This window comes from Drosophila ananassae, chromosome XL, assembly GCF_017639315.1.
Source record: "Drosophila ananassae strain 14024-0371.13 chromosome XL, ASM1763931v2, whole genome shotgun sequence".
Taxonomy (NCBI): Eukaryota; Metazoa; Arthropoda; class Insecta; order Diptera; family Drosophilidae; genus Drosophila; species Drosophila ananassae.
Genome location: NC_057931.1, coordinates 4,550,666 through 4,577,827, shown reverse-complemented (window position 1 = coordinate 4,577,827; position 27,162 = coordinate 4,550,666). Strand labels below are relative to the sequence as shown.

The following is a 27,162-nucleotide window of genomic DNA, read 5'->3' as shown; positions in this document are numbered from 1 at the left end:
ACGAATTCCACTTGTAATTGTTTTTTTTTTTAATATTTTTGTGGTTTGGAAATTGTTTTTGAGTGTTTTACCCCCTCAGGCTCAAAATATAGAGCTATTAGAAAGGGTTTTCACATTTAAAATTGAAATTTAAAGGCTGAAATAATGATTATTTAAAAAATAAATAAAAATAAATTATTAAAAAACAGCGCCCTCCTCCTCGATTCTCATAGGTTGCACTTAAATGGCCTTAAAAAGATTAAAAAAAATTAATTAAATAAATAATAAAAAATATATTTGGTAATTTATTTTTAAATAAAATAAATAAATAATTAAAAAAACAGCGCCCTCCTCCTCGATTCTCATAGGTTGCACTTAAGTAGCCTTAAAAAGATTTAAAAAAAAATAATTAAATAAATAAATAATAAAAAATATTTTTGGTAATTTATTTTAAAATAAATAATTAAAAGAACAGAGCCCTCCTCCTCGATTCTCATAGGTAGCACTTAAGCGGGCTAAAAAAATATTTAAAAAAAAATATATATAAATATTAAAATCTTTTATTTATAAATATTTAAAAAAATTATTAATTAAAAACAGCGCCCTCCTCCTCGATTCTCAAAGGTAGCACTTAAGCAGGCTTAAAAAGATTAAAAAAAAAATAATTAATAAAAAATATTTTTAATTATAAAATTTTAAAATAAAATAAATATTAATTAAAAAGAAAGCGCCCTCCTCCTCGATTCTCAAAGGTAGCACTCAAGCAGCTATTAAAAAAAAAAAAATAAATAGAATAAAAAATAATTCTTAATTTCTGAAGGCTGACGTGGCTTAGAAAATGCCAACTATTTCAAAATTTGTTTGTTTTCTTAAAAGTGCAATTGAAAACGGGATATTGCTGCACTTTTGTGATGCAACAGCAAATTGTTTATATTTTTAATGTTTTTTTTAATGGGGCTTTCAACATAAAAATGTGATTATTTAAGACTTGAATTTTAATTATTTGATTTTGAAATAAAAAATGGAGAATAAGAGGCAGAAGGCGGAACTCATTTTGGCCAAGAAATGGCTTTTGGCCAACACTTGCTTTTGGCCTTATTTGTTTCAAGAATGTGGCTTTTTGGCAACTTGATTGTGTTTTTAATTTTTGTTAATTTATTTTGATTTTTTTTTTTTTTTCTTGCAGACGGCAGCATCAGTTCTCCATCCACGCCCGGCACCTGCTCCAGCGGCGGCGGCAGCGGCGGTGGCTGCAGCAGCAGCAGCAACAACAGCCTCAACAGTGGCAACAGCTACTCGGCCGCCGCATCCTCAGCTTCCAGCACACTCCCGCCCAGCACGCACCACCAAGCTCCAGGAACTCCCCGAGGCGGAGGAGGATCATCCGGAGCACCACCACCAGCACCGCCAAGTGCCGGATCATCGGGCCATAAGAACAGCCTAAAGGGCACAAAGCTGGCAAGGAGGGCGCGCTCCTTCAAGGACGACCTGATCGAGAAAATCTCCCTGATGCGGACCACCAACAACACGTTGGGTAGATCCCATTCGCCGCACAGTCCGCGCTCCAAGCACGGCTGCAAGCCACCGCCCAGCAACGAGGAGGTCCAGCGCTCCACCCAGACCCTGGAGACTCACGTCAAGGACATCTCCAATGCCCTCAAGCACTTCCGGGATGTCATACTCAAGAAGAAGCTGGAAGTTCTGCCGGGGAATGGCACAGTTATCCTGGAGACCATAGCCAGCATGTACTCCGGTGGGTATTTGATCCCTCTAGATCCTTAGATCCTTCTAATCCAATGGCTTTGATCTTTTCCAGTTATTCAAACCTATACGCTGAACGAGAATAGTGCCACCATGAGCTCCGCCACGCAGCAGGTCTACCAGAGCCTGGGCAAGCTCATCAAGCTCTGCGACGAGGTGATGCTCTCCGGGGAGAGCGACGAGTGCGCCTCCCTTAGCAACGAGAACGTCCGGGAGGTCATCGATCTTCTTGAGGATGCAGTGAGGGTGAGTCCTTGTCCCTTCTAGTGAAGATAATCCAACTAACTGCGGGAATCCCTTCCAGAATCTCGTTACCTTGGCCCAGGGGAAGCTCAAGGAGCAGGATCAGTGCACCTTTCGGTATGGTGGCGCCGGTCTGGGCGGGATTGGAGCTGCCGCCGAGATCATGGGCGCCGTAACAGCCTCCCCGGGCATCACAGTGGGCAGTGGTGGGCCAGGAACGGGCATCGGCATTGGATCGGTGGCCAGTATGAGAGTCTCGGCAGCCGAATCGGCTGTTGTGGCGCAACGTACCTCCCTGCCGGACATCGCACTGACGCCCAAGGAGCGCGACAGCCTGGAGCAGCACAACGTGAATCCGATGCGCGGCTCCCACAGCACCGAGAGCATCCTGCGCGACACGAGTCCACCGCCAAAGCCCCCACTACCTAATCGGGCCAGTAATCCGCCGCCCCTGCCCCCCAAGCGCCGTAGCCAGCAGGGCGGGGTGACTGTTGGTCCAGGAGTTGGTGTTGGCTCATCCTCGTCCACGACATCCACCTCCAATCAGGCCAGCCCCCTGCCCTACGCCCAGTCCCACAACATCAGCCTCAACTCCGACCTGGACTGCAGTTCCAACATCTCGCTGCTCAACTATGGCGTGGATCAGTAAGATTCTCTTTAGGATTACCTCCTTCCAGTGACTCCTAACTAATTGTTCTTCCTTGCAGCCTGTCGGTGAGATCACGATCGCCGGATGAGAACAGCCAGTGCTCCTTCGACTCGGCGCTGAACCATTCGCGCGAGGAGGAGGACCAACTGCGTCAAATGCCAAAGATGCCGCCAGCCCTCGACCAGGACATGGATGGCGGCGATAAGATACTGAGCTATAGTGAGTATTCCATCCGCAATCGTCTGTCAGATGGTTCCTCAATCACTCAACTGGTGGCCGACCTTCCCAATCCACATCCACAAACGCGTTTAGAAGGCGAAATGGCCAGCATACCGGTTACAGTTATGGCTGGAGGACAAGGAGGATCTGGAGGATCAGGACATCCAGACGGAGGAGGAGGAACTACCACTACTACGGTGATGGCTGGTGGCGGGGAAAGTAATACGGAACTGCGGAAAGCAGCCGCGGCACTCACCATCAATCGCCATTCCAACGAATCGGGTACTGGCTATGACCTATGACCTATGACCTATGACTAGCACTACTACTTCCGCTACTACCACTACTAGTCTGCTTCTATTTCTGCTTCTTGTAATGCCCGCTTTAAGTGTTGTAGTCTACTCCTCTTCCCTTTAATTTTGTTACCATTTTTTGTGTCCACATCCGCTTAATCCTCAAGAGCTTTCAAGAGCTTCTAACTGACTCTGCTCCCTCTCCTGCTTTAGGTTTCGTGTCCATGAAGTCATATCGCACCTCCACCCAAAGCGTGTCGAAGCGCTCCTCGGACTACAGTGTCCAATCCTCCACCAAATCCTCCAGCAGCAACTCGGAAATCGCCTTCAGCATCAGCGAATCGGGCGGGAATAGCACCTCCACCATGGGAGACTACCAGCAAAGGTGCACCACCACCACCAGTTCGACGAGCACCACCAGCACCGGGTACAGTAGCAGCGAGATGGAACAAACCCTCTCCTCATCCCTGGGGATACTGAGGGGATCTTCACCGGAAATGGCAGCACCGGCATTGCCGCCAAAAACTGGACATCGGCTGACCCGGCACGAGTCCGCCGGCGATGAGGCGGACGAGGCGGGTTGGGGGAGTCACCGGAGCAGCCAGTCGGAGCTGGCGGAGCTGAGGCATATGCAGCACCACCATCACCCCCACCTGGGCCACCAGGCACAGTTGCAGCAGTGGCACTCGAAGCACCATAGCCTCATCGGGAGCAGCTGCTATGCGTTCGATAAGAGGAATCTGGAGGAGCCGCCGCCACTACCCATGAAGAAGAAGCACAGTAAGTCCGGATTTCTCTCAGTGCACATTTATTTAAATCGAATATTTTGTTTTTTTTTCCCCCTTTCCCTTCTTTTTTTTCCATGTGTATTATTTTTATTATTTATTTTTTTTGCATAAAATATATATAAAAAAAATATATATTATTTTTTATGCATCCTTAAATGTTGTGTGTAATTATAATTTATTTTTTAATCGCCAGATCGGTGAGTCTTCTATTTAGTATTTTATTTAAAAAACAAAATTGTATAGTGTTTTGTAGTTAAGAATCGCATTTCACACGCATTTCTTAAATCTTAAATTTAAATATTAAATTTGAAATCATTTGGGACAAAAACAGACTCCATTCCTCAGACTCCACACCGAATCAGTCAAAAAACAATCCAAACAGAAGCATCTAACAAGTCCAGTGTCCTTTTTGGGGGATTTCCTTCCTTCTTCTCAGAGATAGTAGTTATTTTGTGTTATTTTTGTGAAAAAAAAGATATATTATTTATAGCACATTACTCGCATTATCGCAAACCCTTTAGCAATTTATCAAACAAGAAGCAAGTCTGCCAAATTGTTGTACGCAAGAGTCTAACCCATCTAAATTATCGTTCCAACCAACGTCTAGTGTTTCAGAGTGTCGCCTTCTCGGGTAAGTCTGTATGTTCTTCCAGCGGACCAACACGAAACATCCAACACTATTTCCCAAAATGCTTTCAAAACTCTTTCGATTCGAGATGATCCAAACACCCAAACACTAAAATATATGACACAAAAAAAGCACAAAATCAAAAGCAACAAAGCAAGAAACTTCAAGGGCTCTTATTTTGAATAGAAATTGTTTAAAGAAATCTTTTTTTTCACTTCAGAAGCCTTTTTTCAGTCTTAGATTAGCTCTTATGCTTCTAGACGCTTAAACCACTTGGGAATTATAAGTCAAAAAAGCATTCGATTCTTTGAAAAAGGCTAAAATAAATACTTATAAATGTATTTAAAAGTAATTATAATTTTTAAAAGAGTTAAAAACAGTTAAATCATTAAAAGGCTAAGTTTGGAAAACTTTTGCTTAAAAAATGTTTTATTTTTATATATTATATAATATATATTTTGAACAAAATGTTACTTAAATTTTTGTTTATAAATTTATTGCTATAATATTTTTCATTTATTCAACAAGGAATATTGTAAAGAATAAGTATTTCAAGTTTCAGATAAATCATTGGAGCCGTTCTCCAGTTATAGTGATCACAAGATCTAAAAAGCGTGATTTTTGGGTAATTTTTGAAACTAGAACTAGTAGGACTGGCAGTATAGAGAGAGCTGTAATTAAACTTCTATATCTTATTCAATAATAGTCAGATTAAGGTGAAATTTTTAGGTATTACTACTAAAAGGTTATAGTTTTGAAAAATGTAAAAAAAGGATAGAATTTTTAAACCTTTTTAATAAAAAATAGAATTTTCAAATCAATAATTAAGAACAGAACAGTCCGAAAGCCCTACCCCTTTGAGTTAGTTTAAGTTATTAGTTTCTAGTTTAATTCCCATTTTAAAATTTAATAGTTTATTTACAAAATAAGTCTACTTATTGAGAATATCTGTTTGGGATTAAGAATTCAAGAGCAGTTGAAGTTTGTTTGTTGTGGCTTTTTGTGGCAAATTGCTTCTCTGTGGCTGCCGCTGCGCTTTCTATGATTGGTTTTTCGCGTTGGTGCCCCAAAGCCGTTGCAGTTGCAGTTGCAGTTAAAAGACCCAGTTCTGTATACAGTTTTGTTTGTAGTTCTTGTTAAAAGTGTTGCCTCCATTACGTTCCACCTAACCCCCATCTATATGTGCTCCCACCTGTGTATCGTCGTAGCCTCCACCTCATCCCGCTCCGCTCCATTCCGTTCCAAGTTTTTTATTTTTTTGATTTTTTTGTGATGCGAACCCTTGATGTTGACAACCAGTGAGTGAGAGTGAGAGAGTCAGAGACTGAGAAAAAGAGAGAGAAAGAGAGAGTGTGGGAGTGGGAGACCGGGCCCAATCCCAATCCCAAACCCCAAACAACCTGGCCAAGTCAGTCCGGGTGAAGCTCACATGTGCCAAGGATCGTTACCGGCTTTGTTTGATTTTTCAACTTAAAAAATGCTTTTAATTTCTTTAGACTTTGAAGAGTTATTGCCAGAATACTAATTGCTTCTCCTGTCCATCCATCCCATCCGTATATCCATCCAGTTCTGGCCTACATGGAGATCTGCTCGGCATCCACACGGTCCATCGAGCAACACCGCCATACGATGCACGCCTACAACATCAGCCGGAACATCTCCCACAGCCAGACCATGAAGTGAGTACCATCCTGCAGGATCTCTTAAATAAACTCTCATCTTAAAAATCCTTCCAGCATCATGCCGATGAGCAAGGAACTCTCCCCGGAAATGGAGACACCGCCCGCCCTGCCGCCGAAGAACTACAAGCAGCGCAAGACCACCTCGTTGCAGCCATTCGTGGTGACCACCACACCGCCACCGAGTCCCAAGCCGGCCGTCCTGGCCGAGAATGGTGGCGCCAGGCCGGATAGCCGCATGGCCACCGTCTGCGAGGAACTGGCTACCGAAGAGCCCGGTCCGGTGCTGGACAGCAATGAGAATGTAAGGGCCGGCGGCTCCACCTTCTACTCCCATCAGCTGCCCAGCGAGGAGGCGACCGCCACAGCGAGTAGTGGCGGCGGGGAAGTGGGTCAGCCGATCAGCTCTCCCCAGTTGCTGGACGAAGGAGATCCAGACCAGGCAGTTAACCCCGACCAGAAGGTGGTTACTTCCAAACTGGAAGTCGAAGAAGACGATGAGGAGGACGACGTGGAGGAGGAGGAGGAAGAACCCGAGGAGATGCTCATCAATATGCTGGAAGAGGTGGACATTACACGATACCTGATACTCAAGAGGAAGGAGGAGGACGGGCCGGAGGTGAAGGGCGGCTATATAGACGCCCTCATTGTACACGCCAGCCGAGTCCAGAAGGTCGCCGACAATGGTAGGCATCACCAGAAATCCAAGAAGAAGGAGGCCCCTGTCCAACCTGGCAAGCATTTAACACCCCACTCCCATACCCAATCCCAAATAACTAACCAATCCCCCAATCATTTTCGCTCTCATCTAAAAAATACCTCTGTTGTCTCTGTCTCCGTCTCGGCCGTTCCAACGTCATCTGTCCAATTCCACATGATTGTACGAAATGCAGCGTTCAGTGAGGCCTTCATCACCACCTTCCGCACCTTCATCCAGCCGATCGACGTTATCGAGAAGCTGACCCATCGCTACACCTACTTCTTCTGTCAAGTCCAGGACAACAAGCAGAAGGCCGCCAAGGAGACCTTCTCCCTTCTCGTCCGTGTCGTCAACGACCTAACGTGAGTATCTCTTCGAATCATACTCCACCTGGTTGATCCTAATCCTTGTAATCCTTATTTCAGGTCGACGGATCTCACCAGCCAGCTACTGAGTCTGCTGGTGGAGTTTGTCTATCAGTTGGTATGCTCCGGGCAGCTCTATCTGGCCAAGCTGTTGCGCAACAAGTTCGTGGAGAAGGTTACCCTCTACAAGGAGCCCAAGGTGTATGGATTTTTGGGCGAACTGGATTATGGCGGAGGCAGTGTTGGGAGTGTTGTAAGCGGCGGCGGCATCGGCGGTTCGGGGGTGTCCGGTAACGGGGCCGGTCAGCCCAGTCTATTGGATCTCAAGTCGCTGGAGATTGCCGAGCAGATGACCCTGCTGGATGCAGAACTGTTCCAGAAGATCGAGATACCCGAAGTATTACTATTTGCCAAAGATCAGTGCGAGGAGAAGTCGCCGAACCTGAACAAGTTCACCGAGCACTTCAATAAGATGTCGTTTTGGGCGCGCTCCAAGATCCTGCGCCTGCAGGACGCCAAGGAGCGGGAGAAGCATGTGAACAAGTTCATCAAGATCATGAAGCATTTGCGCAAGATGAACAACTACAATTCGTATCTGGCCCTGTTATCGGCGTTGGATTCTGGTCCCATCCGAAGGTAACTTAGGACTAGACTCTGTCCTTCAAATACAATACTATATAATTGTCCTTTTTGTATCGATAGATTGGAGTGGCAGAAGGGTATAACGGAGGAGGTGAGCTCTTTTTGCACTCTCATCGATTCCAGTTCCAGTTTTCGGGCCTACCGACAGGCCCTGGCTGAAACCAATCCTCCCTGTATACCCTATATGTGAGTTGGCAGCCTATATCCTTTGATTTCCTTACTAAAGATTATCGTTTTTAGTGGCCTGGTCCTTCAGGATCTGACATTCGTGCATGTGGGCAACCAGGACTACCTGTCCAAGGGCGTTATTAACTTTTCCAAGCGCTGGCAGCAGTACAACATAATTGTAAACATGAAACGTTTTAAGAAATGGTCAGTCCTTAGTCCTAAATCACTTTTTGTTATCTAATATCCTTGATATATCCTGGCAGTGCCTATCCATTTCGACGCAACGAGCGCATCATACGCTTCTTCGACAACTTCAAGGACTTCATGGGCGAGGAGGAGATGTGGCAGGTGTCGGAGAAGATAAAGCCACGCGGTCGCCGCCCAGTTAACTATTAGTCTTCAGCAGCAGAACACCAACTTTATATACATATATATATATATATATATATTAACTACAAATCAGAGATAGAGATAGAGATCGAGAGTTATAAGATACTATTCTATTTGGGGTCTGAGGAGCAATAACGTTCGCTATTCTCTGTCTATATATATATATATTATATAAATATATTTATATACAAATTATAAATAATATATAGCTATAGTTAGCAGCAGAGATATATATATATACATCATAACTAAAAGATATACACCGATTCAGTAGTAGAAACGAAAAGAAAAGAAAGTTAAGAGCCAATCTGTAGTAGTCGAACTATTATATGTAAGCTCTATGACGACCTCAGCCAACTCCCCACCAACAGATCGAGATCGAAAGAGTCCCTATATCCTTATAATCCCTATATCCCTATAACCCCCTTCGTTTTATAACAACTTATATTATAATCTATACAGACACGAACACAACGAATTTTTTGGGACAAGAAGCGCAAACACTTTCTGTACGTTTCTAGAGAGAAATAGAGGCCAACCAAACCAAACTTAACTATTAATTATTAAACTCTAGCGATCTGGATCGCCGACTATATGAATCGAAAACAAAAAATATGAAAATCCCAGAACACCAAACCGAAAACCAAAACCAAGCACGCCGTGAATTTTTAAATGCAATCCTCTAGAGAAACCAAAAAAAAAAAACAAAAATGAGAAACTTAAAAATCTAGAATCCTTCTTCTATATGTGTTAGAAAAAAAATATATAATTGATTCTGAAGAGCAGTGGAAGTTTGGAAGTGTGTGGGCGGTGTGTCGATCAATCAATCAAATCAATCAAAAAAATACTAAAAAAAAGAAAACCTTCATTTCGCAAAACTCAATTAAACGAAACGACTTTTAAAGTTAAAAACAAAAATAAAAATAACTATAATATGGGAGATTACCTAAATTCAATTTGCTTTTAAATGTACGACTAACATAAAATACAAAATATATATATATATATTTATGGATAGGCGAATCGATATACATATACAAATCGATAAGCGTGCGAAAGGATGAAAAGGATACCTTACAAAAAAAATATATATAAAAAATACAAAAGAAAAAACAGCTCCATATTAAAATGTAAATTATATAAGCCCTGAGGTTAAATATGTGTGGGATGATGGCCAAATATTGGTTTATCGAAGGCCTTCTGAAGGTTTCGATTATTCCGATTCCGATAACAAGTAGACCTGAGCAATCGCCACATCCCACACATACATCGATGTTATATGCGTTTGTGTGTCTACATCCTGGGATGCATTCGTTGTCATCTGTCCTTTAGTTTTTCCAAAAACTTTCAAAAAACTGTTTTTTTCAAAAGATCTGTAAGACTTTTTGTATCCAATATCCTCTGAAGAATATAGTTCTGATTAGTTTCTGGCGATGACCGACTTATCGAATGTATTCTGATACCTAATAATACCTAAAAATACACTTAAAAAAAAAGATATATATACACACACTTGTACACAGATACACACACATAGATACAGAACACGCACATAGGAAACAAGACTGTCTTTTAGGATATATATGTAGTTGTATTTCATTTATCTAATCGAGCTACATACTGTATGTACTGCTTATATAGAAATTGTTATAACGGGAACTTGAACTTGAACACAGATACAGACACAGATACACAGATACAGATACAGTTACATAGAACACACATACACCGAAACCGATCCATCAGTATAACGGTTAAAAAATATACATATATATATATATATTTATATTATAATGAAAAAAATGAAAAAAAAACGATAAACGGTAAACGGTTCGGAATCAAGTATAAAGTAGAGAAGAACAAAAAAAAAGCGTATAGACATACTCCGATATATCCGATAACTCTTATTTAGTCATTGCTTTGTATGTGCCTATTATCGATTTTTGATGTATGTATATTGTATTTCAACATCATTTTTAAAATTAAAATCTACATTTTACTACCTACGAACGTGTATGTAATGTAAAACTAAACTAAAATATATATACAAAAAAATATATATATATATTATATATGGAAGGCCAAGAAACAGACGATATTATTAAAACAAGAAACTTATAAATTATGTTTACTAAGCTAACAAACCTAAGGATAACAATTTACTCATTTTTTTTTTGTGTGTATTACTTATGTATTATTAAATATTATTATTATTGTGTCTATCCTGTTTCTTAAATTAAAAACAAATCTTTTGTATATGTATGTATGTTTAAACTTAACTGATTAGTTTGTATGTCATCGAGTGTAATTTTCATTTAATATCCAGCCTTTCTTTTCCTCCCTTCCTAAAAAAAAAAACAAAAAACAAAACTAAAAAATTAGAGCAAATTTTCAATTGTAAATGTATTTGTAACTAAATGTTATGCGTGTATTCGTAAGAAGAATGAAAAATAGCTACACAATCAATGTATTTTTCCTTTAAATTGCCAAATTTGTCTTTTTATTTCGTGGGAGGAGGACAGTTTTAAATCATTTTCAATGATTTTAAATTGCGCGCTTTGACTGCTGTGGTGAGTTTGATCCCAGTGTGACCACACACAAATAATATTTCCCCACGATCGATAGACGATATTTTAGTTCGATATACATTTCTGCTGCGCTGGGAAATATATCGGTGGTTCGATATAAATCTATATTTTCGACATCCCTACCAGCGACAGACGTAGTCGTTCGAAAATAAGAAGCGGAATAACAACCCAACATTAAACCCGATAATATATTTCAAAAATCAACTACGCCGGGTGAAATTCGAATGCGAATGTCTAACAATGATTGTTAAGAGTTGAATAAAAAATAAAAATAAAAAATAATTACCCGCGATCGGTTAGTAATTGTTAAAAAAAAAAAGTGCGCTCCTTGCAGTTGGAAGCTTTTCGCCGTCGCGGTTTTTGTTTGGTTTCCTTTGCCTTATTTGTATTTATTTTGAATTTTTTTTTTTCGACTCCAGTCAAGTGCCAATTTGAAGTCTAACGAGTATGTAAAAAAAATCGAATATTCAACCACAAAAAAAGAGTGAAAAAACGAGTTAAAAAGTGATTTGTTTTGGGAATATGCAAGAAATGTTGACACACTTTGAAAAGTGACTTATAATATATATATTTTTGTCAGATTTTTGTCAAATTTTTGTCTTATCCGCAGTTTTAAAAAAAAAAAATGTAAACATCAATTCTAAAACAAGGAGAGATAAGAGCAAAAATAAATTATATTATAATATACATATATTTGAATTTAAAAGACAAGAATGATTTTATTTTATAATTATTCTTTTTCAATTTCTTTCAAAAGTTCAAAAAATGTTTTTATTTTTATGTTAAGATTTTTTATCCAGAAGCTTAAATTGAAAAAAGTCTAATGACTTAGGTTTTCTGAAGAAATCTTCTGAAGAATTCTTGTTTTTTAATACTTTCTTTTTAAATCTATTTTTAAATTCTTCGAAGAAGTTTAATTTCTCAAGATTCTAATCTTAGTAATATTATTTTTTTATAATTTAAATTTAATCATCTAAAGCCTTGTAAAGTGAATAATGCAATTTTTCTTTGAAATTTATGATTTTTAGGAAATTTTGTTGAGTTTATTTTAATGAAATTTAATACTGTTTTTTCCCGTTGTTTTTTTTTTTTAATTTTAAATTTAAAATATTTAAATTATTTAAATGAGTAATATTTTGTAAAATAGAGCATTGGTGTAACCGTCTGGACCCGGCTGTACTTGCTCATTGGGTTTTTGGCGCGCTCGAAAGGCGTGAAAGTCATTGTCTTGAACGTTTGATTGCCAGATGAAGGAGGATGAGGAGGAGGAGGAGGTGCCTCCTGGTGGCAACTGGTTAACTCCAAAACAGAGTGGAGTGGACGGAGTGAAGTAGTAGGGTATGCGACGAATACGGGTAGCATGCAACAAATGGCATGATGGCCAGTGCTTTTCTGCACAAAACTCCTTCACTTTAGTTCACTTTACTCCAACTCCTCCTCCTCCTCCATCTCCAGTTCCAACTCCATCTCCAGTTCCAACTCCATCTACCAGCACCCAGCTCCACATCCCATCTCCACTCGAGCCGACTTGACTTTGCTTTCCTCTTCAGAAGACACACAAACATGTGCAATATAGAGACACGATCGCATCACCAGAATCGGAATTCTCTGTAGACTCTCCAGTAGCTTCTTCTTCTGCAGCCGCACGTCCGTCCTCCGTCGTCCGTCTTGGCCAGCCTGCGTGTCTCGCAGTCATCCTCCACCTCCTCCTACTCCTCCCGTTCTTCTGGCTCCATTCCCATTCTTCTCTTCCTTTTTGGAGGCACTTGAGCCCACTTGGAGACAGGCGTTGTTATCCGCCAGTTGTCTGCCCCGCCATAGCCCCTACTCCTCCTGACCCGGCTGTGGCCCAGCTCTGGCCCCTGCCACATACCCTGCCTCCCTGCCACTCGATTGGTGATCGTTATCATTAGTAGGAGTAGCAGCAAGGATTAATGCCTGGCACTGTCTTACGGGCTACAGCGACTTCAAGAGATACCCTACAACAAAAAAATATAATATAATAATAATTAAAATATTTAAATAAAATAATTATTTATTATATATTTAATAAATAAAGCCAATGAAATGGAAATTGAACTTCAATAAAGATTTAGAATAAAAAAGTAAATATTTTAATTAATTTTTTGTTCTTTTTCGATTTCTTTCAAGAAGTTAAAGTTCAAAAAAGTCAAAGTGACTTCAGTTTTTCTCAAGAAAATGTTTTTATTTCTAAGTAAAGTTATAAAAATTAAAGTTAAATCATAAAACAAGAAGTTTAATTTGAAAATAAGACCAAGGATTTAAGTTTTCTAAAGAAATCTTTCTAAGATATATTTATTTTTCATATTTATTTGTCATTTTCCATTAAATATCTTATTAAATAATATAGAATTAATGTCTTAAAACCCAAAAACATAAAAAGTATCTAAAAACCTGAAGAAACTAGGCTCTCCCCTACTCACCCCAATCGAAAGTAGCGCACTTCCAGGTCGACCTCATCCCACCGATTGATTTATTTGCCGAAGGTGTTCTTGTTGGTGTTTCACACAGCCTCTCTTTGATGGGAAAGTGTGTGTGTTAAGGTGTGCTGGTGTGTGTTAGTGTGTGTGTGTGTGTTGGTGTGTTGTTTCATTAAGCAAACAGAGCTGCAAGTGCTGCCAGTGGAGTAGTTGTTGCTGGACATCATTTAAATCGGTAGCTCCTACCTCTTGATTGAGTGAGTACCTGTAGAGGTGTGCAAGGTGTGTGTGTGTGTGTGTGTGTGTGTGTAGAGGTGTCTTTGGCTTAGTGTGTGTAAGTGTGTGTCCATTCCATTCTCCATTTGAAATCCTTTTAGTCGATGACTTCTTCTCCTTGAGACAACAATTTGTTTGTGTATACACTCTTTTGTCATGTGTATTGTTTGCCGATGGGTGTGTGAGTGTGCGATTTCCAGCACTTGATGCTGTCACTCCCCCCTCTTACACTCTAAAAAATTAATCATCATTTTTATATTTTTTTTATTAATTTATTCATGAAAGTTATAATTTAGGTGAATGTTTTCTTTCTTAGGCGAAGTGTTTTTTTTAGGTCTCTTTTTTTAAATTTGTTATATTTTTATGTGTTTTATAACTAAATAATTAATTAATATATATTAATTAATAATATTTATTGATTTATAGTTACTAGATCCCTCTAATTTTTATTTATTGCTTCTCAGGCATTTTTTTAAAAGACCTTTTAATGGTTTTTTTGAAAAACTGTTCCTAAAAAACTAGTTTTTATTGTTTAATTTGTTTCAAAAAACTTATATATCTTGAATAATAATCTTTTTAAGCCTTAAAAAAAGGTTTAAAATGTTTTATTCCTTTTTTAGAAGTATTTTTCATCAAATCTGTAATATTTTGTTAAAAAAAAAACCTTTTTTCAAGCTTCTTTTTGACTTTTTCTCTTTTTTTTAACTAAAATATCCTCACTTTTTTATTTTTTTTTGTTATAAATGAATGAAAATTATTTCAAAACTTAATCATTTATATTTTATTAACTAAAATGTAATATATATTTGAGATCCTTGAGCCTGGAATACGTTTTTTCTACTCTTGAAAGAAATTTATTCTGATAGTCTTAAGAAAGAAGTAACTATTTCTTTCAGTGTAACTTTTGTGTCTGGCAGTGTCCAGATCCCAGAGACACACAGCTTCTTGTTCTCGCTGATGTTGTGTGTATGTTTTTTATTATTTCTTTTTTTTTTTTTTTTTTTATAAGTATATATATTTTTCCGATTTTTTTGTTGTTTTGTCCACTGGGTCCACTGGGCCCTCGGTGGATGCTTCTTTATTTTCTTGGTAATAAGGTGTGAGAAAGGCAATAATCGTAAAGAGCTAACAAATTGTTGTTGCCGTTGCAGCTACTGGCTCCTCCACAACTGTCCCAAGTCCAGCTCCCAGCTCCCAGTCCCATACCATTCTCCAACTCCATCTCCAACTCGAACTCCATCTCCTGGTTTCACACTAAAATGTTAATCTGTCCCTTCTTTTTTTTTTTGTTACTCCGTTTTGTCTCCATTTTGCTGGTCAAGTTGGGTAGCAATTATACTTATATAGAGAGAGAGAGAGGCCAGAGCCAGAAGGATCCCCATTAACGATCCGATCCCTTATGGCATCATCGTCATTCCATTGACCCGATATGGGGTTTTCCACTCCCAAGACTCCCAAGATCACCTTTTGCGATTCAGAAAGCTCTCAGTACAACCTTTGACTCTACCTGGCTCCTCCACTTAAATATAATATTTGTATTTTTTTTTTTTATAGGAATTCCATTGAATTCCGACCCTGGAGTCCACTATCTCACTGACTAGTCGAGTGTATCTCTGTGCTCTGTGGCTTGGATTGGATTGGATTGGATTGGCTTGGCTTATCGCCATTAATTAGTAGTATCATCGAGTAAAAATAATTTCAAAACAAATCGTACCGTACGCTCTTTGTATTAATAGAGAAATTGGGGTTTGAGATCATGATCCCGATCTCGTGCGATGCTTGTGATGATGCTTCTCTGGGGAGTATTGCGTTGTTCCCCGTAGTACTTCCCTCTGGTAGTTCTCCCTGGTACTGGTACTGGTACTGGTACTTCCGCCTACGTTTCTCATTCAATTATTCATCGGATATATGTGGGTTTCTTTTTAAAGAAGATCCACAAAATGGATCAATTAGTCCACTTGATGGAAGAGTCAGATAACCCTCAACCTCTAGTCTGTCTTTTAGAGTCTTGGGAGAAGTAGGTTGTCTCTGAAAGATATTATTATCAAGAAACAGGCCAAGAATCTTAAAAAAATAACTATTTTTTTAATTATAAATTATATTTTTTTCTTTAAATATTATTTATTTAATAGTTGTTTTTTAAGAAACTCTTTTAAAAAGCCACTCAACTGTCATCACTAGTCCAGTGATCAAGCCCCTGTCCGGTTACCCTTTCCAGATAGACTGCTGTCCGCTTGTCCGTTTGTCCGCTTGTCCGCCTGTCCGTTCACTTGTTCATCGTGTTAAATGTCTGGCTTCTGGCTGTCCAGTCCAGTCTGCCGTGTAACAAGGTTGGCCGACTGGCTGGCTAAGATTGGATGGGCCCCGCCGGTCTGTTGCCCTCGTTGTCTTGGGTAACTTCACACCAGGCCAAGTGCTAACGACTTTGTACCTGCTCTCAACCCATGGCCCCTATCCCCTATCCCTTCCTTATATATATATATATTTTTTTTTTATTTTATTTTATTTTTCCTGATCACTCTTTACCGCTTGAATCTGACTGGAATTGGAGGGGTTGCCACAAAATGGGGACACTTCAATTTGTGGCTAGCATTATTGCTTTTCGTTTATGCTTTATGTATCTATATTATATAATAAAAATATATATAATAATATATATATATTGTATTTAATATGAGGGAAAAGAAAATGACTTTTAGGGCAAAACCTAATCAAGATATAGAGGAATAATGTGAGTTCTGGAACCTCCTCTTTCTAGGCCCTGAATAGAGTTCTGTTTCCCTATTTTTTGTTTACAAAACAACGATTCTCTGAAAGCTAAAAATCAACTTAATATCCGCTGGCAAATATAGATAATGCCATCGATTTTTGCAGCGAAATCGCAAAACGCAAATAGATCGTCGAGTATCTGCAAATATTGTTGAAAGATAAACAAGAGGACTGGGGTCTGGATATTGGATTTCAATCTCCCTACTATGGGATGGGGCTATTTATGGGATTCTCTATCCCAGACCTTATGGTATATGGTAGTATATCCAATCCATTTGTTTGCTTTTCGCCACACAGCTACCGCCCCGGACGAAATATGACACATCAGAGCTTCGGGTGTCTGGTTAAGTGGTTCTATCTGGTCCTCATCCTCCACACGCTCCTCTGCATCGGTCAGCTCGAGGGCCGCCAATCCCAGCACAATCGCAATCACAACAACAACAATAACAACAGCCGGCGACCTGGCGGAGATTCATCCAGTTCGGAGGAGCAACATGGCAATACCAGCGACGGGTTGGACAACAACTTCACGGAGAACGACAGCGGCGGAGTGCCCCATCGCCAGAGGAATCAGCGGAAGAAGCAGCAGGGCGCCGGCGGAGGAGGAGGTGGTGGCGGCGGTGGTGGTGGTGCTGGAGGAGATCGGAACGGGGGCAACAACCGTCACAACCGCCCCGAGGAGAACGGCGTCTCGTTGTGGATCAATGAGCAGCAGCTCAAGAATCTAACAGGTAAGTGTGGCAATAGTTCTGCACCAGTATTCATAAAAAAGCATGCTTTTAGAACGACATAACACTCAAAATGACCAAAAAGCATGCTTTTGGAACGACATAACGCTCAAAATTACGAATGTTAAGAGGAGCCCTTCAAATAAGTGTTACTCCAATGAGTTCTGTTTTAAAACTGTTTTTATTTCTTACAATTCTCTTACAAGAAACATACATGAAAATCTTAAATCTATTTAAAACTACTTATCAACGGACTGCTCGCTGACATGCTATGTGACCCTTTCTTAAGTGCTTCAAGTGCACCACATAAATATTTGGTTAGACTGCAGGAGATCGTCTTTCAAACCATGCTGTTAATCACTTATTCACATGGGTCCGATCTTCTACATTCTATGTTTGGAATACTTATCGTGTTCAATGCTTGAACATTCTGCAAAGGGCCACAAAAAAGGTGTACATTTTATATATATTAAATTCATTATATTGTCCATTGATAACGCTAGGTAGCGGACTATATATGTATATGTGTATTTCTGCTTTTGTATTAAATTTACAAATTTCTTTTTTCAATATTAAAAAATATTATTATTATGATTATTCGATAACAATATATTGTTAATTATATCATTCTATTACATATTTTTAAATAGTTTAACATTGTTTAAGTTATTTTATTAGCTCCCATGTTCAACTTAATGTTTGAACATCCTGCAAGGGGCCACAAAAGTGCTTGACTTATGTTTACATTTTTAAATTAATTATTATTTTTCTTCGATTTTTTAGTGGACTGTAATATTATACATATTTTTTAATTTTTTGATTTTAGTGGACATCTTGAAAACTTTTTTCATTCGATATTTTAGTGGACTGTAATATTATATATATTTTTTAATTTTTTGTTTTTAGTGGAAAACTTTTTTTTTTTTTAATTAAAATTAAATTGAAGTTATAAAACCAAAAAGAAAACAAAACTTGCCGATGACTATAATTGCTGATGTTGTTTTGCTGCTCTTGCCGATGCTTTTGTTTCCGTTGTTGCTTTGGCTGCTGTTGCTCCTGATGTTGCTGTCGCTCGGATGTTGTTTCTGCTTGGGGTGCTGCTGCTGCTGTGACTGATGTTGCTTTTGCTGGGGTGCTCACTGCTGCATTGGGGCCTCATTCGATGTAGGGCCTCGGATACGCCAACACCTTTATAATTTTATTTTTTATAGTTTCATATGTTATTTATTCCGGTGCTTTCCCGGAAAAAATACTATAGAAAGGAACGATTTAAAAACTGGGCTCTTTTTTGCCCAGATCGCACCCTTATTTTATGCTCATTGGCATTTACACAATTTTACTTTCTGTGCTCCTTACCTATTGGGGGAAACGACAGTTTTGTTTTTTTTCATGACTACGATTTTAAACTGGGATCTTCTTAGCCCAGATCGCAGCCTTATTTTATGCCTATTGGCACTTTTATAATTTAATTTTGTGTGTTCCTTACCTCTTGGGGGGAAACGACAGTTTTTTTTCTGACTACGATTTTAAACTGGTCTCTTTTTGGGCCAGATCGAAGCCTTATTTAATGCTCATTGGCATTTTTATTTATAATTTAATTTTCTGTGTTCCTTACCTCTTGGGGGGAAACAACAGTTTTTTTTTCTGACTACGATTTTAAACTGGGATCTTCTTTGCCCAGATCGAAGCCTTATATTATGCCTATTGGCATTTTTATAATTTAATTTTGTGTGTTCCTTACCTCTTGGGGGGAAACGACAGTTTTTTTTTTCTGACTACGATTTTAAACTGGTCTCTTTTTGGGCCAGATCGAAGCCTTATTTAATGCTCATTGGCATTTTTATTTATAATTTAATTTTCTGTGTTCCTTACCTCTTGGGGGGAAACAACAGTTTTTTTTTTCTGACTACGATTTTAAACTGGGTCTTTTTTGCCCAGATCGCAGCCTTATATTATGCCTATTGGCATTTTTATAATTTAATTTTCTGCGTTCCTTGGGGGGAAACAACAGTTTTTTTTTTTTTTTTTGGTTTGACTACGCGATTTTAAACTGGGCTCTTTATTGCCCAGATCGCAGCCTAACCTGAGTCTCTTACCACAGGGGGGAAAACGTCAGGCTGTCCCGAAGGACCACATGATAAGAGGAGCCCCTTATAATAAGGTGTAACTCCAATGAGTTTTCAAACGAAACTTTATTAGTATAGGGGCTCCTCTTAGCAAGTGATCCGGCTCGAAGGACCAAATGTTAAGAGGAGCCCCGTAAATACTCGTGATACTCCAATGAGTTCTGTTTTAAAACTGTTTTTATTTCTTACAATTCTCTTACAAGAAACATACATGAAAATCTTAAATCTATTTAAAACTACTTATCAACGGACTGCTCGCTGACATGCTATGTGACCCTTTCTTAAGTGCTTCAAGTGCACCACATAAATATTTGGTTAGACTGCAGGAGATCGTCTTTCAAACCATGCTGTTAATCACTTATTCACATGGGTCCGATCTTCTACATTCTATGTTTGGAATACTTATCGTGTTCAATGCTTGAACAACGAAAAAGCATGCTTTTAGAGCGCCGTAACACTCAAATCGACCAAAAAGCATGCTTTTAGAATGAAATATAATTTAAAATGGCAAAAAAGCATGCTTTTAAAGCGACATAACACTCAAAATGACCAAAAAGCATGCTTTTAGACCGACATAACAGTGAAAATGACCAAAAAGCATGCTTTTAGAACGAAATATTATTTGAAATGACAAAAAATCGTGCTTTTTGGACAAAATAGGATTTAAAATAAAAAAAAAGCATGCTTTTTGGACAAAATAGCATATAAAATAACAAAAAAACATGCTTTTAGAACGACATATCGTGCATTAGATCGAGATAACATTTTAAAAAACATAAAAACATGCTTTAATAATGACATAAAAGTTAGAACGACATACATATCATTGAACATATTATTGAAAATACAGATAAAAAGCATGCTTTTTAGAAAAGATGATAAAAAAAAGCATGCTTTTCTTGAAAACTGGATCAAAAAAGCATGCTTTCTGGAAAAGAAAGTCAAATAGCCCATCCTGTTTAGAAAATCTTTGCAAAAAAGCACGCTTTTTAGACATGCCTAGATGATAAGCAAGCATTCTATGATAAGATGTCATTATTTTCATTCCTATTCTTATCCGATTTGCAATTTAAGCGATGTACTTTCCCCAAGGCTACTCCGAACGGCTGTATGCGATCGACAATGGCCGGGTGACGAACGATTTGAGGGACACGACGCTGTACAACTTCCTGGTGATACCATCGGAGGTGAACTATGTGAACTTTACGTGGAAGTCGGGCAGACGGAAGTACTTCTACGACTTCGATCGCCTCCAGACGATGGACGATAGCATTTTGAAGGCACCGACCCTCTCAATCAGGAAAAGTGGAAAGATACCGCAGGAGCAGAAGAGTAAGTAGTTATATGATTTAATGGCACTGTTGTGGCGCCGGTCTGTCGGTCTGAGCCTCATTATCTCAGATAGATTTTAGCATCTTCCTGCCCTGCACCGGCAACAGTTCCGGCACCGCGTCCTTCAACGTCGGCCTCAAGATCCAGACGCGCCACAACAAGTCACTGTCGGGCACACCCATCCGCCTCAACTTCAAAAAGGAATGCGCCCACAGAGGTGTGTATGATATAGACGCTTCCAACCCTACTTCACTAACAACTTTGCAAGGTAGTGTATATGAAATAAAGCAATCAAGCAATGCTTTTTATCATAGTCTAGTACATATAGTATTCGCATGTTGTGCGTCCCCTCTATTCTACTCTTTTCCTGCATGCTTTTCTATCCATAAAGGAGCAGTTTCACATCCACAAGATTGAAACTGTCTCCATTTCATATCCCAATACCCTTTCCTTTCTGTCGCTTGTATCCATTCTGTGTATCTTTGCTTTCGTTTTGTGTGTGTGTGTCTGTTATGTGTGTGCTTTTTGCCTCAATGATGTGATGAACTCATGAACTAAACTAAAAAAACTTAAGCTCCCGATCCAGAATGCAGCTTGAAGTGCGGCAAGAACGGCTACTGCAACGACAAGCACATCTGCAAGTGTAATGTCGGCTATACGGGTCAGTATTGCGAGACAGCCTTCTGTTTTCCACAATGCCTCAACGGCGGCAACTGCACAGCTCCCTCCGTTTGCACCTGTCCGGATGGCTACCAGGGCACCCAGTGCGAAGGTGGTAAGTACAAAATCATCTCATCTCTTGGTTCTTAAAACTCTCAACGATCTTTAATGCTTAAGGGGAGGGGGTGGATAGGTCGGATAGGCTCGAGTAATTTGATGTGCAATATATCTATATATACAGATGGTAGCTCCGTGATGGGAGCTCCTTGACTAGATCTTCTTCGATATTGCTATGGCCGTCTTGCAGCCAAACTTGATGACCTCGGTCATGGCCTGATAGAATGGCGCCTGTTCCGCTCCGTGATCGATGCCCGTATCGTGGTGTTCTTGCTCCTCGTCCCTGAATTTCGTTATAGTCTCAAGTAGTTCCTGAAATCCAGACAAAATAGGGCTTAGTTTGGCAAAAAAAGAAACACGAATGCATCGGTTACCTTGTCTGGGTTGGGGGAATCCATGATTTGGCGCAACTGATCGTTGTAGTGTTCCACAATCACCGTCTCCACGGCCACTGTACAGGCCATGGCCGCCTTCTCGCCCATCAGAGCCGTGCCGGCGCCCAACACAAATCCCGCCACATTCCACAGCGGCGTCATGATCGTGGGCCGGACACGATGCTGCTGGATGAGTTGCTCGAACTGGCGGCGGTGCTCCTTCTCCTGTTCCCACATATGGCCAATGGTCTTGCCCATGGGCCCGTTGCCCAGGATGGCCATCTGTCCGGCATAGATGCGATCGGCGCCCAGTTCGCCGGCGTGATCCACGCGTATTATCTCGTCGGTAAGGGCACTTGGACGTGGACGCAGTGCTTGCGGTCGTGTGGCGAGAGCTCTGCACTCTCCAGGACCACCAGTTCCTGGTGCTGCTGCAGAGCTGAGGTAGCGTAGTGGGACTAAATGGGTCTCCGGCTTGGAAAGGATTCCTCTCAGCATGCCGCCTGTAAAAGTTAACAGTTTTTTTAGTTGGGAGTACAAAGGAGCCACTATTTAGGTTGTTAGTCATGTATTAGTCTATTATTAGTTTCAAATTAGCTGCCCTATCGATTCTTATACTAATTTTAATCTTAAATCCCAGGTATTTGCAAGGAAAAGTGCCTGAACGGTGGCAAGTGCATACAAAAGGACAAGTGCCAGTGCTCCAAAGGTTACTATGGCCTGCACTGCGAGTACTGTGAGTAGATGGCTTTCCTTGCCAGGAGGAATACTATTTAATCTTGCAATCTCCTGACTCCTAGCCAAGTGCGTGATTCCCTGCATGAACTCCGGAAGGTGTATTGGCAACAATATGTGCCGCTGTCCGAGTGGCTTTAATGGCAATCACTGCGAGATCGGACGCCGGCAGCGTTCCATTTGCAAGTGCCGGAATGGAACCTGTGTCAGTCACAAGCGCTGCGAATGTCATGAGGGCTTCTACGGACGCCATTGCAATGCCCGTAAGTTTGAAGGACATGGTTATATCCATTTTACTCTAGAATTTTTACTTCACAGGCAAGAGACGCCATGCCCGCCACTAAGAATGAGACAGATGGGGGCCATGACATTGCATGTGCTATTGTAATATTCATTGGAACTTGAAACTTTTGTCTATAAGAGAAAAACAAAACACTTTTCACAGCAAAAAATGAAACAAACAAACGGATGAAACAAAAATAATACTAATTGTGATACAAATTTTTGTGTAATTTAACATTTTTAAATAAAAAACAAAATCTAAGAAGATGAAGGGGTCACGGGGTCCTCTTGTTTATGGGCTCTACTTACTCATTATCACGTAATCAAGTCAGCAACTGAACAATATCAATAAATAATAGTAACTGGGAGGTATGTTTATTACGCCGCACACTAGGGCTGGATCAGCTGGCTACCAGGGATGGGCAATTAGCTTACTAGAGATGGACAACATTTGTTTGCCTAAACTATCGAATCATATATATTTATCGATTATTTTTGTTTTAATTTTAATTTGTTTAAAAATAATAATTACATTGCATTCAAATTGCTTCTAGATTTATTATAATTATTTTTAGTCTTTATACACACTATGTATAGGGCGGACAGGGGAATCCTGGACAAACAGCTGACGATAGTTCGATAGTCGATAGTCAGCTGTAAAGAAATTTGAAAATCAAACTATAAACATATAGTTTTCTAAGCGGGCTTACGTGTATCTTAATTGAATTTCATCAAGACTATGTTTGTTTACAACAAGGCTATAGATGACATCTATATAAGTAGATGATAACCCTTGCAGAAGCATCTGCCGCAGATGGTATAAATACTTGCTCCCCAACACTCGTCCCGGAACAGTTAATTGGGGATCGTAACTGCCAGTAAGGTCAACAAACTGGGCGTGAAAGTAACTCTGCCAATCAATTGCAGCTCTCCGAAGATACATACACAACAGTTTGCACAAAAATGTCAACCCAGCAACAGCAATTGGATTACATCGAGAGATACTTAGTGTACGACATCTTCCAGTACTTCGGAAAGGATGCCGTGCTGGAGTCGCACAGCGTGAAGTGCTCCACTGGACTGGATGGCTTCATGTCCGCCCTGTACACCGTCAAGCTGGAACTGTTGATCGCGGATCGCCGGAAATCGGAGGTGGTGCTGGTTAAGTTCATGAAGGGCGACGAGGCGTTCCGGAAGAGCAGCAACTCTTACATTCAGTTTGCCAACGAGATCTTTGGCTATGCCGAGATCCTGCCCGCCTACGAGCATCTGCTGCGTGAAAGCCACCTCTCCAGCGATGTGGTGACCAACTGGGTGCCGCGCTGCTACTTCGCCAAGTTCGGCCAGGTGGACAGTGAGTATTTCCATCGAGGGGAGGAAACCTCTTCTTACTCCGTTTCTCTTTCTAGGACTCCCTACTGGTAAAGAATCGGTGCTGGCTCTGAAACATCTCAAGGGCGATGGCTATGAGCTGGGCCCACGACTTATCCTGCGCCGGGACCAACTGGAGGCCATGGTGCGCCTGATTGGGCCCTTCCATGCCATGGGATACGCCACCCGCATCCTGCAGCCTAACGTGTACAACCGCCTGCGGCAGGGGATTGTGCCCATGCCGTTCGTGTCCCCCGATGGAAAGGGAATCTTCGAAATCCTCTACCGCGTGGCTTTCGATCGGTTCTTCGGGTTCTATGACCGCCAGAAGGAGCAACTGCTGCAGGGCACGGATCCAGGGTTTGCAGCTGCCATCGAGCGTCTGCGGGAGAAGTACTTCGCTGAACCCACCCAGCTGCTGGAAAAGATTCGCACCCAGTCGTATGCCGAGGATCAGCCGGATAGCTATTTCGCCACCATCCTGCACGGCGACTACAACCGCAACAATGTCTTGTTCCACTACGGTGAGGACGGCAAGGTGGACGACATCAAGGCCATTGATTTCCAGGAGCTGCGCTACAGCACCACAACCATCGACTTGAGCTTCTTCATGTACATGAACACCCCGTCGGCCGAGCGCGAGGAGATCTACAGTGATCTGCTGGTCAAGTATCACAAAAGCATGATTGAGATGCTGGAGCTGGTGTTGCAGCGCCACCAGGACGAGCTCACCGAGGCGAAGGTGCAGCAGTTGCTGGAGGACTATAGTTTCGAGCGATTCCAGGCCCACTTCAAGCGGTACGCCTTCTACGGCGTCCTCGTCTGTATGCACTTCATGCCGTGGTTGCTGGGCACCGAAGCTGATTGCGCTGAGCTATCCCGGCTCTTCGATACCGACATGCATGGCGCCGCCTTCCGTCAGCTCTCCATTGATATAGCCGGTGACGTGGCCAACGAGGAGATATTCAAAACGGTGCGACACGCCTATGAACACGGCTACATGGACGAGATATAAATAAGTAATCTCCCCCAATCTTATCACCCAAGGGGTACGTGGCTAACAAGCCACCTGTTTCACGCCTTTTTCTAATCTAAAAAAAAATGTAATTTGCATATCTTGGCTTCATGTTGACATTTCTAATTAGTTTATAATTCTAAATTTTAGAGAAACAACACTGTGTGATTTATTAAAAATAATATTTTCTTGCAAATATATGTATAATCTATATATATTTTGATTCCAAAGTTCGTTTATTACTATCTCATTGTATTTGCTTTTATTTTGTTTTTAATTTCTGCTAATTATGCAGGGTTTTAATTATTAAATTCAAAAAAACTATATACAATCTTGATTTTTTTCTTATTTTTTTTAACCTTGAATTCTAGCAGATCCTAAAAAGAACTAGGATTATAGCCAAAAAGACTAGCTTACCTTTCATCCTGCAATCGAGGATTACATCCTCGTTTAATAATTCTCAACTGGTTCTGGCCGGATTTGTATAAATAGAAGTTCGATTTCTGCGATTTGTTTTTTCTAATGACATTATCTCAGCCGTATCTGAACCGATTTTAAAGTGTGACATCTTAAATGATGCAGAAAAATAAACCAAGACGAATGATGTTTAAATATTTCAAAGAATAGACTATTTTTAAACAAAAAATAGTTTTTCGACAAAATCTAAATATTTCTTCTTCTCTTTGTTGTTTAAGAAATATAATAATAAATATATATAATCTATATATCTATTATTCATATAAAATGTCATTAGAAAAACTTATTCTTGTCATTCGAGCTCTTTCTTAAGCAAAGAAGAGCTAGAACTACTTGAGAATTGTTGCAAAAAAGTGCAAGGATTTAATTTCGAAATTGATTTTAAAGGAACTTGATTAAAAATACACCATTAAGAACCATTATTTTTTATTCTCTCAACACTTTTTGGTAAAATAGAAATAATATTTAAGGAAAACCTCCACTACTCCGGCACTTTGCCGACGAACTGATCCAAGAACCCCAACTTGGTTGGAACCTTGCGTAGTGGCGGGCTGATGCCCTTGATTCACTTTTGAATATTTATGCTATAATGCTATCAAATCCCCAACACCGACGTAAGACACAACAACAAACAACAATACATTAAACAATCTAAAAAAAAAAAAAGAAAATAACAAAAAACAGAAAATTAGAAAACCTAAAAGTAGAAAATTATTTGAACAACTGTCGGAACTGACGGAAATCGGTGGCACAATCGAGTGTCTGTTTTAAATATCTATGTCGTTGGTGGCCAGCGAATCAGTTGACTCTCTTCTGGAACCCAGTTAACATGCGTTGGGTGGTATTCTTGGCAGTGCTTCTCCTGGCCTGGAGCCAGGAGCAGTCCTCCGTCGGGGCGGAGAGCGGAAAAACGGAGCACAAGGTCAGCGAGGAGTGGAGCTGGCGGGATAGCGATGGAAACAATGGATCTGGTGGTTCAGAATACTCCTATGTGGATGATATGCGGGATCTTGAGGATTACGAGGATGACTTGGATGACCTGGATGACCTGGATGACCTGGAGGAGGAGGAGGACGAAGAGGATGACTTTGATGGCGTGCCGGACTTTGAAATGGACAACAATGAGGATGAGGACAGCTGTGAGTATAGCTGTCCCAGGTACTATCGTCCGGTCTGTGTTCTCCGGAACGGGCACATGGTGACCTATGCCACGCCCTGCGAGTACCACAACCAGGTGCGCTGCTCCATCGTCCAGAAGAGTCGAGGGGGCACCAGAGCGCCCACCTTCCAGTTCATCCACAACGGAAACTGTGCAAAAAAATCATTTTAAAATTTTAAAGAATATAAAAAGTAATTATTTTTTAGTT

General features: G+C 40.4%; 5 protein-coding genes across 24 annotated transcripts in view; 4 read left to right on the top strand and 1 right to left on the bottom strand.

Moving 5' to 3' along the window:
* Positions 1-9,497, top strand: part of LOC6503529 (guanine nucleotide-releasing factor 2) — a 28,152-nt gene extending 18,655 nt beyond the window's left edge. For 3 of the 13 annotated variants that reach the window (XM_032452852.2, XM_032452850.2, XM_032452845.2), the window contains exons 2-14: positions 1,166-1,732; positions 1,796-1,986; positions 2,045-2,628; positions 2,691-3,133; positions 3,358-3,924; positions 4,126-4,129; positions 4,454-4,563; positions 6,128-6,239; positions 6,297-7,301; positions 7,365-7,940; positions 8,007-8,132; positions 8,187-8,318; positions 8,378-9,497. In XM_032452852.2, the coding sequence (XP_032308743.1) occupies positions 1,166-1,732; positions 1,796-1,986; positions 2,045-2,628; positions 2,691-3,133; positions 3,358-3,924; positions 4,126-4,129; positions 4,454-4,563; positions 6,128-6,239; positions 6,297-7,301; positions 7,365-7,940; positions 8,007-8,132; positions 8,187-8,318; positions 8,378-8,510 (4,550 nt within the window). In that variant the 3' untranslated portion in view covers positions 8,511-9,497. Of the gene's footprint in view, positions 1-1,165; positions 1,733-1,795; positions 1,987-2,044; positions 2,629-2,690; positions 3,134-3,357; positions 3,925-4,125; positions 4,130-4,453; positions 4,564-6,127; positions 6,240-6,296; positions 7,302-7,364; positions 7,941-8,006; positions 8,133-8,186; positions 8,319-8,377 lie in introns of those variants that run through there. The other 10 variants (XM_032452848.2, XM_014905489.3, XM_032452849.2 and 7 more) reach the window with 10 other exon arrangements.
* Positions 9,498-11,200: 1,703 nt separating this feature from the next.
* Positions 11,201-23,197, top strand: LOC6503530 (protein shifted). 7 transcript variants are annotated; one of them, XM_044716753.1, is made up of 9 exons: positions 11,204-11,387; positions 11,512-11,537; positions 16,876-17,309; positions 20,507-20,764; positions 20,838-21,032; positions 21,339-21,539; positions 22,556-22,651; positions 22,716-22,913; positions 22,969-23,197. In XM_044716753.1, the coding sequence occupies exons 3-9, from the start codon at positions 16,895-16,897 to the stop codon at positions 22,992-22,994; spliced, it is 1,389 nt and encodes a 462-aa protein (XP_044572688.1). In that variant the 5' UTR covers positions 11,204-11,387; positions 11,512-11,537; positions 16,876-16,894; the 3' UTR covers positions 22,995-23,197. The 7 variants fall into 7 exon arrangements, with proteins under 7 accessions (XP_032308768.1, XP_044572688.1, XP_014760980.1 ...); XM_014905494.3 differs by having other exon boundaries at positions 11,204-11,537; positions 20,525-20,764; XM_014905497.3 differs by having other exon boundaries at positions 11,204-11,537; positions 20,838-20,981; positions 21,351-21,539.
* Positions 21,562-23,387, bottom strand: LOC116655267 (5-demethoxyubiquinone hydroxylase, mitochondrial). The gene is made up of 3 exons (XM_032452881.2): positions 23,242-23,387; positions 21,916-22,418; positions 21,562-21,853 (listed from the first exon to the last, which is right to left on the bottom strand). Exons 1-3 carry the CDS (start codon positions 23,243-23,245, stop codon positions 21,695-21,697), a joined length of 666 nt encoding a protein of 221 aa, XP_032308772.1. The 5' UTR covers positions 23,246-23,387; the 3' UTR covers positions 21,562-21,694.
* Positions 23,388-23,595: 208 nt separating this feature from the next.
* On the top strand, positions 23,596-25,531 carry LOC6503531. 2 transcript variants are annotated; one of them, XM_032452875.2, is made up of 3 exons: positions 23,596-23,749; positions 23,860-24,286; positions 24,342-25,531. In XM_032452875.2, exons 1-3 carry the CDS (start codon positions 23,747-23,749, stop codon positions 25,316-25,318), a joined length of 1,407 nt encoding a protein of 468 aa, XP_032308766.1. In that variant the 5' UTR covers positions 23,596-23,746; the 3' UTR covers positions 25,319-25,531. The 2 variants fall into 2 exon arrangements, with proteins under 2 accessions (XP_032308766.1, XP_032308767.1); XM_032452876.2 differs by having other exon boundaries at positions 23,605-24,286.
* A 629-nt stretch (positions 25,532-26,160) lies between these two features.
* Positions 26,161-27,149, top strand: LOC6503532 (phosphopantothenoylcysteine decarboxylase subunit VHS3). Its single transcript, XM_001964168.4, has one exon. It carries the CDS (start codon positions 26,625-26,627, stop codon positions 27,123-27,125), a length of 501 nt encoding a protein of 166 aa, XP_001964204.1. The 5' UTR covers positions 26,161-26,624; the 3' UTR covers positions 27,126-27,149.
* The last annotated feature ends 13 nt before the right edge of the window (positions 27,150-27,162 follow it).

Excerpts from the sequence above, each read along its gene's own strand:
- LOC6503530 (XM_044716753.1), top strand. The coding sequence starts at position 16,895 with ATGACACATCAGAGCTTCGGGTGTCTGGTTAAGTGGTTCTATCTGGTC. Across the intron at positions 21,033-21,338 it reads TTCACTAACAACTTTGCAAG|CTCCCGATCCAGAATGCAGC; the intron begins GTAGTGTATATG and ends AAAAAACTTAAG. Across the intron at positions 21,540-22,555 it reads GGGCACCCAGTGCGAAGGTG|GTATTTGCAAGGAAAAGTGC; the intron begins GTAAGTACAAAA and ends CTTAAATCCCAG.
- LOC116655267 (XM_032452881.2), bottom strand. Across the intron at positions 21,854-21,915 it reads ATTCCCCCAACCCAGACAAG|GAACTACTTGAGACTATAAC; the intron begins GTAACCGATGCA and ends TCTGGATTTCAG.
- LOC6503531 (XM_032452875.2), top strand. Across the intron at positions 24,287-24,341 it reads CAAGTTCGGCCAGGTGGACA|GACTCCCTACTGGTAAAGAA; the intron begins GTGAGTATTTCC and ends TTCTCTTTCTAG.
- LOC6503532 (XM_001964168.4), top strand. The coding sequence starts at position 26,625 with ATGCGTTGGGTGGTATTCTTGGCAGTGCTTCTCCTGGCCTGGAGCCAG.